Source organism: Sminthopsis crassicaudata, chromosome 4, assembly GCF_048593235.1.
Source record: "Sminthopsis crassicaudata isolate SCR6 chromosome 4, ASM4859323v1, whole genome shotgun sequence".
Taxonomy (NCBI): domain Eukaryota; kingdom Metazoa; phylum Chordata; class Mammalia; order Dasyuromorphia; family Dasyuridae; genus Sminthopsis; species Sminthopsis crassicaudata.
In genome coordinates, this window is record NC_133620.1 from 69379926 (window position 1) to 69393250 (window position 13325).

The following is a 13325-nucleotide window of genomic DNA, read 5'->3' on the forward strand; positions in this document are numbered from 1 at the left end:
TCTCAATTTTTTTCTTTTTAATTACTTATTATTTTGAAATCCCTAGTTTACTAGTACCATATACTTATTTTGAGGTAGCAGGACAAAGGAGTGTCCTTTTACAGCACTTTACTTGAATGTATGAAATTAGAATAGTTCACTAGTTTTAATAATTCACTAGTTTTCAGAATCTCTTTGAGTTTAAGTTGGGAATCACAAAAAAAAATAGCCTGTTGGGTTGGGGTTTTTGTGTTTTTTTTTTTTTAAATATCTTATAGAACTTTACATTTCAGAATGATTGATTCTATCTAAATGATACTATATTAGAAAAGAGAATAAGTTTGGGGAGGAAGTAATGATAGCCACATGGCTGTATTTATTCTTTTCATATTTTTTTGTCTCTTCCTTCTCGGGAGTTGTTTAATATGGATTGGATTTGAGTAAAGCAGTTCTTAAGGATGTATATCAGGAAGTTTTCTAAATGTGCTCCAAATAGGATTGAAAGTTATGTTTGCAGTCATATTGGTTTGCAAAAGTCAGTGTATATGTATTTATTAAGTATCTACTATAGGCTAGGCTCTGCCTTGGAAATATAAAGAAAGGGAAGCACATGGTTCTTAATCTTCAGGGCACTTAAGGGAGAAGTAACTGGCTAAACTATACATATATGATATTTACAGTGTAAATAGAAGTTATTCTCTGAAGTCAGGCTTTGGGGGCTGATGGATGGAATAGGACCAGGAAAGATTTCCTGCTGAAAGGTTTTGAGCTAGGTCTTGAAGAAAAATAAGGAATAAATCCAGGAGGCAGAGTGAATAAGTGAGGCCATTCCAGGTATGAGGATTAGAGAGCCAATGAAAAGTCACAGAGATGGGAGAAGGAATGTTGGATGAGGTCATCTGCCATAAGGCCAGTGTCACCAATTGTATTAGAAAGGGAGGAGAGGTCTAGAACTGAAGAACTTGAAGAACTTTAAATACTAAGTTGAAGAGTTTATACTTGATTTTGGAGGTGATTGGGAGATGCTGAAGTTAAATAGGTTGATAGGATTAGATTTTTCCTTTAGGAAAATGACTTTGACAACTGAATAGAAGATGTTTTTGAGTGGGAAGAGAAACTTGAGGCTAGACCATGGAATAATATATTATACTGTGTAGTGAGCAAACAAAAATGTTTGAGAATTACTGTTATAAAGCATATTAAGATATATGTTTATCCATAAACATGTGTCTGTCAAACTTTTTTTTTCCATTATTATTTTTTTTTTTTCCTTTCACAGGCTTTTAAGGATATGCTATATTCAGCCCAGGACCAAGCACCATCTATGGAAGGTAAGGAACGAATTTCCTTGAATTTATGTAAAGAGTAAATATAATTCTCTATTTAAAAAAAACCCAACAAAACCCTTTTAAATTACATAGTTAGGTTAAATTTCTGATTTTATTGATCCCTTAAAATCTCAAATGTAAAACTTTTAGATATATGCTACTATTTTTGTTTTTTATATTTATATTTTACATATTTATATTTAATATACTCATATTAATATTCTTTATGCTTTGTACTTGTGTAATATATATGTAATATAATAATATATATTATATTTGTAATGTTTTCTAAATCATTTAATCTAGTTTTCTCTTAGTCTAAGCTTGTGGTTTTAATATTGATGTACTCATGGACCATTAGGATAGCTTAATTTTCTTTTCTCAGATAATGCTTTAATATCACTTTAGAATTAAACATGAGTTTCTCTATATGTCGTGCTTCCTTATCTATATATTTTTACCTTAAAAGTATTCATCTTCTATTTGCCTCCTTTTTGATGAGAATAGTATCGCTTCCTCACTGCTCCAACCTTGCATTTATCCGCATTTACATGTGGTACTGCAGTAACATCAGAACATTTTTACCACACTTGATAATTGGTACCTAATGTTGAACTTGATATCAGTGGTTCTTATTTTTCCAATTATATCTAATGGGTCATTACTTTTTCTGTTTGTTTAACTTTTACTTGTTAAATTGTTGTTTATATATTTAGTCTTGTTTTGGGTTTAGGGTTAAGTCATGAGATAAAATGTCAGTGAACAAGTCAGGATTCTTCCTTTTGAATTTTGGTGTTCCTTTTACAATTTCACATTGAACTTTTTCAAAAAAGATGATTTTTTTTTTTTTTTAATCAAGAATCGTATAATTTAGAATTAGAAAGACTTTATCACTTTGTTGTAGGGGAAATGAAGCCCATAGCATTAAGTAACTTATCCAAGGACAGTCAAGTCAGTCAACAAGCATTTATTATGTCTGCTGTGTACCAGGCCCTGTGCTAAGCACTGGGGAGACTTAAAAAAAAGGGATAAAACAATGATACTGGATACTTGGTAATGACTCTGGACTGGTTTGCCATTTTCTCCTCTAAGTGTTATCTAAAAGGAGGAAATATATCTCTGTAACTATTTTCTAACTTCCATTACTACTATGAGATCTGCTTTAAAAATTGAACACCTTGGACATCTGGTGGTGCAGTGGGTAGAGTGTCAGTCCTGAAGTCAGGAGGACCTGAGTTCAAATCTGGTCTCAGACACTTAATACTTCCTAGTTGTGTGACCATAGGCAAGTCACTTAACCTCAATTGCCTCAGCAAAAAAACAAAAACAAAACAAAACAAAAAAACCTGAAAGAAAACTAAAAGGGACTTTTATCATATGTTACTTTTATTTGCCAATTATCCAAAAATGTATAGAAAATTGTTAACTGCAGATCAGTTTTTAATGGCAACCACCCAAAGCATACTGGCAAGTTTAAAACATGAAAAAACTTCTTGTGAGAAAATATTTCCGTTATTTGAAGTTGTATGGCATTTGCAGTTATAAATCTTAGTTCTATCCAAACTGTAATCAAAAAGCAAAAAATGGGAGAAATAAAAGAAAGTAATAGTACTCTAATAAAATTACCCTAAGCTACCCAACAGTGTTTGTTCATTTGCTGTTGTCATGACCAGAAAGCTGTCCTATCAAGCTTTTGGCTTCTGGTGGCTTGATTAGCATGCTAAGTTGTCTCATTGTAACTGTCAAGAAAAATCCTAAAAATAAAATATACGTTCTTAAATCTTGGAGCAGGTGCAAAAGGAATAGAATGTGTTTGTACTTTTATGTGCCTCTAAATAATGTAGCCTACAATAATGAAGAAAAATAAATGTAAGCAAAAGCTTACTTGTGTGTGCATACAAAAAAAGATAGCTAAGATTGTATAAAAAAGCAGGAAATTAGTTGGCTTGTTTATGCAAAGAATCTAAGAATTAATGAAAATGACATTTATATGAATAAAAAATATTATAAAGGTATCTATACACTATTCCAGAAGGCATACTATTGTAGTTACAGGGGACTAATTTTAAATGAGTAGAAGATAGTAAAATCTTGAACTGACTCTTGAGATTCAGTGCCACAAGAAAAAAAATAGAAACAAATTACCCGTATTCTTAAAATATTCCTTCATTCCTTATTTTTAAAAATAGTTGACTAACAGAACATGAGTAACTATTGACCTAAATGCTTTCTTTCCAATCTATACAAAATCTTACTAAGAGTCACCAATTCAAAATTAAGGGCCTTTTTAATTAGGATATTATTAGGAAACAAGCTAGCTTCCACAAGTGATAATCAACAGTGGATAACATTTTTAACCATCTTACAGTTATTTGTAAGATATCAAGGATATAAGGGTTTGTATTGTTCTTGTTTCTTAATTATGAGAAAGCATTTGACTTGGCAGATCAAGATATAACATTACAAGTTTTTATATAGTAAAGTATCTTTCATTTATACATTGAGATAATCAGGATCTTTGAATTATATAATAGGAAAAAAAACTTTTTGTAATGACCCTGTAATATATAAGCATCAGACATAAAACAGAAAAAATATTCATCAACATTATGGAGGAGATAATTTAGTATAAAGTCTAGTCCAACTCATCAAGATTTAAGTGCTTACTATGTAACAAGCACTGATAAGTACTAAGGATACAAAGGAAAGCAAAAATAATTATTGCTGTGTAGGAATTTACAATCTAATTAGGGAGACAACATGCAAACAACAAACATACAAAGAAGACACATAAGGGATAAACTGGCAGTAGTCTCAGAAAGAAGGTAATAAGTACTTTTAATGGATTTGAGGAAAAGTTTCTTGAAGGATGTGGGATTTTAATTGAATCTTGAAGGAAACCTGGAAAGTTGAGGAGGGAAAGTGTTCTGGGAAATTGTATGTAATTGGGAGAGAGATTTTCTTGTTTGAGGAACAACCAGGAGGGCAGTGTCACTGTATTGTTCTTCCACAGGGTGTTGGAAGAGAATGTTAGGTGATGCTTTGAAAGGTAGGAAGGAGTCAAATTGTGAAGGGCTTTAGAAGCTCAATGAAGAATTTTATATTGGATCCTAGAAGTCACAGGGAACCATTGTGGTTTTATTGAATAGGGCAGTGATGAAGAAAGAGACTCCTGTTGTGGCAGATATTGTATTGATTCTATCACATCACAAGACACAGCAGAGCATCCTTGAAGAGATCTGTCATCACTTAAAGAGTTTGGCCCATTCGTCCACAGAAAAAACCAAGTGGTTTTTTATTTTATTTATTGTTCATTATTAATCATGCACTTGTATAGACACACAATGGAGCCTGTCTAATAGTATATATATCTAGGACAGACAAGACAAATGGGGGTTAATGAACTGGGACCAGAGTTGAACATAATGAAAGCAGGCTAGGTTGTTTTTAGGAAATAGCATAACTATTGTACTTACTTATTGTGAGTTTCCCCTGAAAACAAAGACCCATTTTTAAAAAAAACTAACATTTTGATAATATTGCTTTGTGGCATGAGCTATGTAACACCACTGACTTTGAACTAAAAATGAGTATCACATGGAGGACAACAGATAGACCCATCATAGTTCTGAGAAGACTTCCCCATGTGAGGAACTCTGAAGAAGAAAGGAGGGAAGTCATGGGAAATGAGTGAACTGAGGAAGAGGGAAGTTAAAGCATTACATATGCATGTACTTCAGTGTTGGTAGAGAGAAATATCGTGAGCCAGACACTGAATTCATGAGAAAGGAAGGAGGATATCCTCGGGCTGGTTGAAAATAGTTACCATTATCTTGACTGCATGAAAGATACATACTGAATGAACCTCAAAAAAAAAAGAAATTGTATGATATGGAGAGAGAATGGACTGCATATATGGCAAGAATGCAGGATGACAGACAAACAGCCAGAGTACTGCCTGGAGAATGGAAAGAAGTTCCTTTAGCATACTGGGTGACTTTCTAGGAAAAGTTGCATTACCCCTGATCCAGTGGGCCCATCAGTGTCCTTTTTTTTTTTTTTTTTTTTTTTCTTGGGATTTCCTGGGGAGCTGAATATATAGCCTGCCCTCTCTTGGCCTCTTCCTTTATTTTTGCATTAGTCTGGGATTCAGTCTTCTAAAGAAGACTATGGCTTTCTTCTTGCTATGTCTTTCCAGGGTAGTTAAATATCAACCTTGGATTCAGATCTTAGGTCTCTGCCCTATAGACCTGGTCTCCCAGAGACCATTCCCAGACCAGATCAGACCCCCCCCCCCCCCACCTCAAATTGCAGCTACTGCTGCCAGTCCAGACTCTCCCAGGCTATACTATTACCTGCACCTATTTGTGAGGTGAGTTTCCTGGACTTAACAGGCATCACCTGCCACAACATTGAACATCAAGGGAGCACTTTGAATAGTTTTAATGAATTCTTTCTTCTGTGGACTTCTCTCCAGTCTCTGCTAATTTGCCTGAATTCATTCCTCAATGATTAGCATACTCCCAGGCTGGCAAACTTAAATCCCTGGCTGACATAGTACAGACACTATTCTCCATCTTTTTCATTCTCTTTTCTCTTATTCTCTTCAGTTCTACCCCTCTAATATCCTATTCCATACTTAACTCCCCTTCCTAGAATGGCTGCTCCATAATTAAATTGCTTTCATCTTAAACTTTTTCTTTCTTATTCCTTCTGTCACTTAGCATTCATTAAGGTTTGGATCCTTCCTATTGTCTCAGTACTTTAAATCACCCTTTCTAATACTGTTATATGTTTAATCATATTCTGCCCATTCCTGGATGCTTCCTCCCTGCACTATTCTCTTCCTCCCCTCCCCCCACTTCCCACATCAGCCCAATTACTAGTAGTGGTAAAGGAATTACAATATTCTTTCCCATTGCTCCTTACACACTTCCTCTACCAATGACATTTATTAACGCCTTTTTTTTTTTTTTTTTAAAGGCTCATTCAGTATGTATCTTTCATGCAGTCAAGATAATATTAGGTAGCTATTTTTTACTAGTCCCAGGATATCCTTCTTCCTTTCTCATGAATTCAGTGCCTGGCTCATAATCTTTGTCTCTACCTCAACACTGAAGTACATACATATGTAATACTTTAACTTCCCTCTTCCTTAGTTCACTCATTTCCCATGACTTACTCTTGACTCTAACTCTGTCATACAGAGATGGTCATACCTATGATCTTGCCATTACCCTTGAGTGTTCTACTTCCATGTTCATGAACTCTGAAATTCCTTTATCTGATAATAATGTTGTTCCATTTTTCTTCTACTTTATAACTCCTAATGCTGTTCTTTGTCTTCACCATTATTTCCAATCCCTCTATTTAGTTCTTTCCCAAGTCCTTATTCCTTCTTTGACAACATTCTTTTCTCTTCTCTATCTTGACTTCTTGATGGACCATTTCAACTCTAACCTATCTTTTCATTCAAGTCCTTTTCCCACCTGTGTTTCAATGCTGATCACAGATTGTCAAATCCTAAACTTCTATTATTTCTGTCATTATCCCTATTCACATGCTGCTGAATGAAGCTAGAAAAAATTGTGAAACTATATACTGTTTCCACTATTGATTTATTGCATGATTTCAGCGGGCCCTGGCTGCTACAAGGCAGTGAGTGCTTTTACATATCCTTAATCAATTATTATCCTACTTACTATGAGGGTTTTGCCAAGGCTATCCTTTCTATGTGTCCAAGTGATCCCTGATACCTGTTTTTGTCAGATGATTGACCCACCTATCATTGTCAGTCTTTCATATATCTTCAGTCTCTCTATCTATTTAATGCTTCCCTGTTGCCTACAAACAGGCTCATGTCTCTCCTATCCTTAAACTCTTACTTGATCCAGCTGTTTCCCCACTATCATCCTATATTTCTCCCCCATTTCATGGTTAAACTCTTTGAGAAAGTCAACTGCAGGAGTCTATGTAATCTTTTTGGAATGTTCTCCTTCCATTTTTCTGACTCTTGGCTTCCAGTCTGAGCTCAAATCTCATTTTTTTGCAAGTTTTTCCTGATCTTCCCACTATTCATTTATTTTTTTGAGATTATCCCCAGTTTAAACTGTACATAAATGTGTATATGCTTAGCTCTTTGCATCTTGTCTTCCCATTAATATGTTAATAAGCAAGCACTATTTTTTTTTTTTTTTGGCCATTCTTTATATTTATAGTGCTTAGTACTTTTCTGACATATTAAATACTTAAATGCATATTGACTTGATATTCTAGGTCATACTTTTGGGGAAATATGGACAGAAGTCTATGGACCATCACACATGGATGTGTTATATTCTTATCTACTTCATTTAGAGAGAGCTCCCAAAGTGGTCGACATCATGGATCATTTGAGTATTTGATGCAATTATCTTCTTTAGTTGACAGATTTTTCTCTTATTCTCACTTATATTTTTATCATGCAAAAGCCTTTTAATTGGTGTCTATTTTTCTCATATGTTTAGTTTTTTGTTTGATTATGAATTCTATCAGCCATAGTTTTGAAAAATAACTTCTCCTGTTGTCTAATTAAAAAAAAATTGCATGATCTTTTACATAAAACTTATAGCATATTGACCTTTTTGAGGTGTTCTGTAATATTCCAGTCCAAACCTGTTTGCTGCCAAACCACTTTTCTGGTTTTGTCAGAAGTTCTTATCAAAAAGGAAGTCTTCTCAGTGCCTTTTGAAGTTTATAAACATTGTGTACAATTTACTTGGGTCTTAGCCTCTCTTATCTGTTCTATTGCCCTGATCTACTAATTTTGACCAATATCAAAGCCACTCATTCATTTAAAAATGGACAGAAAACCCACAACATTGTCTAGGAAATATAAAAATTAGTTTTAATTTCTTTATTTAGAAAATTTAAGGGAAAGCAACAAGCAAATGCAGAGGTACTGGGATAAGATATATTGAGTGAGACATACTTTGAAGTAGTGGCAACAGATGTATCCAGAAAGATGACAGAAAATATACATCCAAACAGAAAGGCATATACAGAGAGGTACTCATGTATAAAGCAAGAGACACAGACTTTCCTGTTATAATGCCCCCATCTTGTGGCATTTTAGGATATTGCTCCAAAAAGTTATATTGGATTTTCACAACTATAGCCCTAAATGAGGATATCCTTTCATGTTGTTTATTCATCTTCCCATTGTCTGACTTCTCCTTTTCCATCTCTTTCTCCCTTCTTTACACTGAAGATTGGATCTGACTTGAAGGTTCAAATAATATTACCTTTAATTTTTAAGTTTTTTTTTAAGAAGCAAAATGTTTCATTATATAAATTCTTTTAGGGCATGGACATGAGATTAAAATGAGACATTGGTAAAGCACTTTTTGAACTTTAAAGCAATGTATAAATACAGATGATGATGATGAAGATGATGATCATAGAACTTTAGAACTGGAAAGGCTCTTGAAAATCATTTAATCCTATCTCATTTCTTCCATTTTATTTTTTCTCTCCTTATCTCTGTATGTATATTCTCTCCTGTATCTCTTACGACTGTAAGTTAAAGAATTATTGCCTATCTGTACTAATAGTAAGGATTTCCTTAGTAGGAGTTCCCTCCACCAGGGGAAACACAGTTTCTGCTCTTTTACTTCTCCCCATCTACTTCAAATGCTATTGATGCCTATTGTACTAAAATCACTTTCATAAAAAATAGAGGTTGCCCAGTGGAATATAAGAAAATGCACAACATCTTTCCTTGGCTTCTATGACTACTCTCTCCTTGTTGTTTCTGTTCATCTTAGTTTTCTTTCTCAGATAATTTTTTGCTGGATGAATCATTATCTAACTTTTGGACTTTCAGTAATGATGTTTGTTTAAAACACTAACCTAGTCCTCCTTCTTTGTGTCTTTTTTTGTTTCTTTCTTTGTTTTATTTTCTGAGGCAATTGGAGTTAAGTGACTTGCCCAGGGTTACACAGCTAGAAAGTATTAAGTATCTGAGGCCAGATTTGAACTCAGGTTCTTCTAACTTGAAGGCTAGTATTCTATGAACTGCACTAGCTGCCCCTGTACTGTGTTTTATTGATGATCTCATCTGTTCCCATATACAAATGATTCCCAAACAATTTTGTTTATATATAGCACACACAGCCATAATGTTTCTCTTGAATTCCAGTTTTAGATCAGTTGCCTGCTAAACAGCATTTCCTAAATGTCCTTTTTGTGACTCAAATAGGCATATTCAAAATGGAAAAATCATCTTTACTCATTTTTGTCTTTTTTCAAAACTTTCCTGTTTTCATTGAGGAGGATACCTTTATTCTCCTATTCTGGGTTTTGTAGCCTTGGACTCACCATTGGCATCATCATAATAACTAGCCCCTCCATACAGTGATTTAAGGTGTGTGAAGCATTTTGCACATGTTAATTCTTTTCATCCTTTCAGGAACTTTGTGAATTAGGTGCTATTATCTCCATTTTACAAATGAGCAAGTGAGGCTGAGAGATTGACTTTCCCCAGTCATGTAGTTAATAAGCATTGGAGGGACTCCAAGACCAACATTTTGATCTTCCCTCTCTTTTTATCCCTTATACCCAATCAGTTATTAAGTGCCCTTAAGTCTAATTCCATTTCATCTTTTTTCTGCTTCCTTTACATTCATATAGCCATTTTCCTAGTTCAAATCTTCATCCACTTCCCCCTAGATTACAGTACTCTTCAAAAAAAAAAAAAAAAAAAGATAAATTTTTGCTTAGCATAATGAATACCTGTATTTCTTTTTACTACTAGGTGAAACTGAGGCTGGTAGTTTACTTGAGTTTGGGTGTTCTGTACTACACTAGAGCTAAATAAAGCTCTTGGTATCTAGCACCATTGTAGCGAGCTAGAACTGTAAGGGGAAGAAGAGAGAAGAGAAGGCAATTGCCTAAGGAATAAGGTTGAAAACTGAGTTACTCAAAACTTTGGGATCAGGCCTGTGAATCATTGCGATACTTCCAGCGTGGATGAAGTTTGTGCTCCAAACTTTTTCTCCTTCCCTGACCTTTTTCTGCATTATAAAGTCTTTTCTAAATGACTACTTGGACAAGAATCTAAATGTAAATATTGCCATAAGTGAAATTTGGAGCCTGAACACTACAAAGCATTTCATCTTTGTGAAGATTCCCACATCAGGATAATCATTATTCTCTTTTGTTTTCACATTTTCTGACTCAGAGAGCCATCTTATCTCAGATAACAAAGAATTTTTTTAAAGGATGAAAGAGGAAGATAAGAAAAATAATCAGCTGAAATATCAATGCAGTGGAAAAATTTAAAATAAATGCAACATTTCATGCCTGTGAATCTCCTAACTCTGTAAAGTAATGAGGGGGATGTATCTTCTTACGTCTCTTCTTTTGAGCCACGTTTGTTTTTTGAAACATTAATTTTCAGTTATATTGTGTTGGTGGTTCGTTCCATTTCCATTGTTATACTTTTCTGTATCGTTAACTAGGACTTCTTAGCAGTATATTACTGTTTTCCTGGATAGGCTTTACACCATTTCATATAAATCTTTTTTTCTATATTCATCATAATCATAATTTCTTCTAGCATGGTAATTGGATTAATGTGCTACAGTTTTGTCTAGCATTTCCCAATTAATATCATTTATTTTATTTCCAGTTCTTTGCTACCATAAATGCTTTTATAAATATTTTGCTATAAATGAGGATTTCTTGTTGTCAATCACCTCCTTGATATGTAAATGCCTAGTAGTAGAATCACTGGGTTAAAGGATATGGGCATTTTAATGACTTTTTAAACATAATTTTTAATTACTTTCCAAAATGTTTTTATTAAACTCAGCTCTACTGATAATGTGCTAGTGTGTTAGTCATCCTATAACCCCTCCAGTATTGGCTCTCTCATCTTTACCGATTTGCTGCCTGTTTCAGGGTCGTTCTGATCTACATTTCTCTTACTTTTTGAGATTTGGAGCATTTTTTTATGTTTATTAATAATTTATTATTCTTTTGGGAGCTATCTCTTCATATTCTTTGGCCATTTATCTATTGGTCAATGACCTTTTTTAAAAAATGTATTTCATATGTCTTAGATACAAAATTAAACAGAAATTTTACACATTTCCCCCCCTCATTTGAACACTATTTTATTCTAGATGTATTCGTTTTGGATAAAAACTTTTCAATTTTATCTAATCGAAATTATCTATTTTATCTTTCATTATTGCTTGTATTCCTTGTTTGGTTAAGAATTTATTCCCTATGGAAAATGCCATCTGCATCCAGAGACAGACTAAATGTGGATCGAAGCATAGTATTTCCACTTTTTTGTTTGTTTGTTTCTTTTTCTCTTTTTCTTTCTCATGTTTTTTTCCTTCTGCTCTGATTTTTCTTGTGTCACATGACAAATATGGAACTATGTTTAAAAGAAATGCATATATTTAACAGCTATATCAAATTGCTGTATTGGATGCAATGTTAAGGGAAGATGGGAGAAAAATTTGGAACAAAAAGTCTTACAAAAATGAATGCTGAAAACTATCCTTATATGTATTTAGAAAAATAAAATACTATTGGGGAGGGAATCCCCTAGTTACTGCTCTGAAAGTCATGTAATCTTTTATCTGCTTTACCTGCTTTTCTTCCAAATTTTTTGAATTATGATCTATAATATTTAAATCATGTTATCTATTTTTTAATTGATTGTGGGATATAATATACTTTGTTGGGCTAAACCTAATTTCTCTTAGATTCTAATTTTCTTAGTTCTTAGTGAATAAGGAGTTCTTTCTTAATTTATGTTTTCAGTTTTATAGTGATGTAAATTGTCCCCCCTGATCTTGGAGGGGGGGGAAGGATGGTCCTGGGTTAGAAATCTCAGACCCCACTAGGAGGGGCCCTACCCTCCTGTTTATCGGAGAAACTCCTAGATAAGTAATCTCCTCCTACAATTCAGTTGGAGATCCTGGCCTGGGGCATGGTCACCACCCTCTACTGGAAGATCCCCATCCAAGAAGACCCAATAAAATTGAAAGTTGTGTGCTCAGACCTTTGAAAATAATCCTAACAGGATTTTACCTGCTGATGAAGATACTTTCTCTTCTCTTCTCTTCTCTTCTCTTCTCTTCTCTTCTCTTCTCTTCTCTTCTCTTCTCTTCTCTTCTCTTCTCTTCTCTTCTCTTCTCTTCTCTTCTCTTCTCTTCTCTTCTCTTCTCTTCTCTCTCTCTCTCTCTCTCTCTCTCTCTCTCTCTCTCTCTCTCTCTCTCCTCTTTTTTTAATTTTATTTATTATTATTATTTTTTAAATTTTATAATTATAAAATTTTTTGACAGTATATATGTATGAGTAATTTTTTTAATAACATTATTCCTTTTATTCATTTTTCCAAAATTTCCCCTCTACTCCTTCCCCTAGATGACAGGCAATCCCATACATTTTACAAGTGTTAACAGTATAACCTAGATACAATATATGTGTGTAAATCCAATTTTCTTGTTGCATGTTAAGTATTAGATTCTGAAGGTATAAGTAACTTGGGTAGATAGACAGTAGTGCTAACAATTTACATTTATTTCCCAGTGTTCCTTCTGGGTGTAGTTGTTTCTGTCCATCATTGATCAACTGGAAGTGGGTTGGATCTTCTTTATGTTGAAGATATCCACTTCCGTCAGAATATATCTTCATACAGCATTGTTGTTGAAGTGTATAGTGATCTTCTGGTTCTGCTCATTTCACTCAGCATCAGTTCATGTAAGTCTCTCCAAACCTTTCTGAATTCATCCTGCTGGTCATTTCTTATAGAGGAATAATATTCCATAGCATTCATATACCATAATTTACCCAACCTTTCTCCAATTGATGGACATCCATTCATCTTCCAGTTTCTAGCCACTACAAAAAGGGCTGCCACAAACATTTTGGCACATACAGGTCCCTTTCCCTTCTTTAGTATTTCTTTGGGATATAAGCCCAATAGCAGCAATGCTGGATCAAAGGGTATGCAAGGGT

At 34.0% G+C, this 13325-nt stretch overlaps 1 protein-coding gene across 2 annotated transcripts in view; it reads left to right on the forward strand.

Annotated features, from left to right (window-relative positions):
• The window catches only part of XPR1 (xenotropic and polytropic retrovirus receptor 1), a 194236-nt gene that overhangs the window by 35645 nt on the left and 145266 nt on the right, over positions 1-13325 (forward strand). For both annotated transcript variants that reach the window (XM_074308511.1, XM_074308512.1), the window contains exon 2: positions 1259-1310. In XM_074308511.1, the coding sequence (XP_074164612.1) occupies positions 1259-1310 (52 nt within the window). The remainder of the gene's footprint in view (positions 1-1258; positions 1311-13325) is intronic.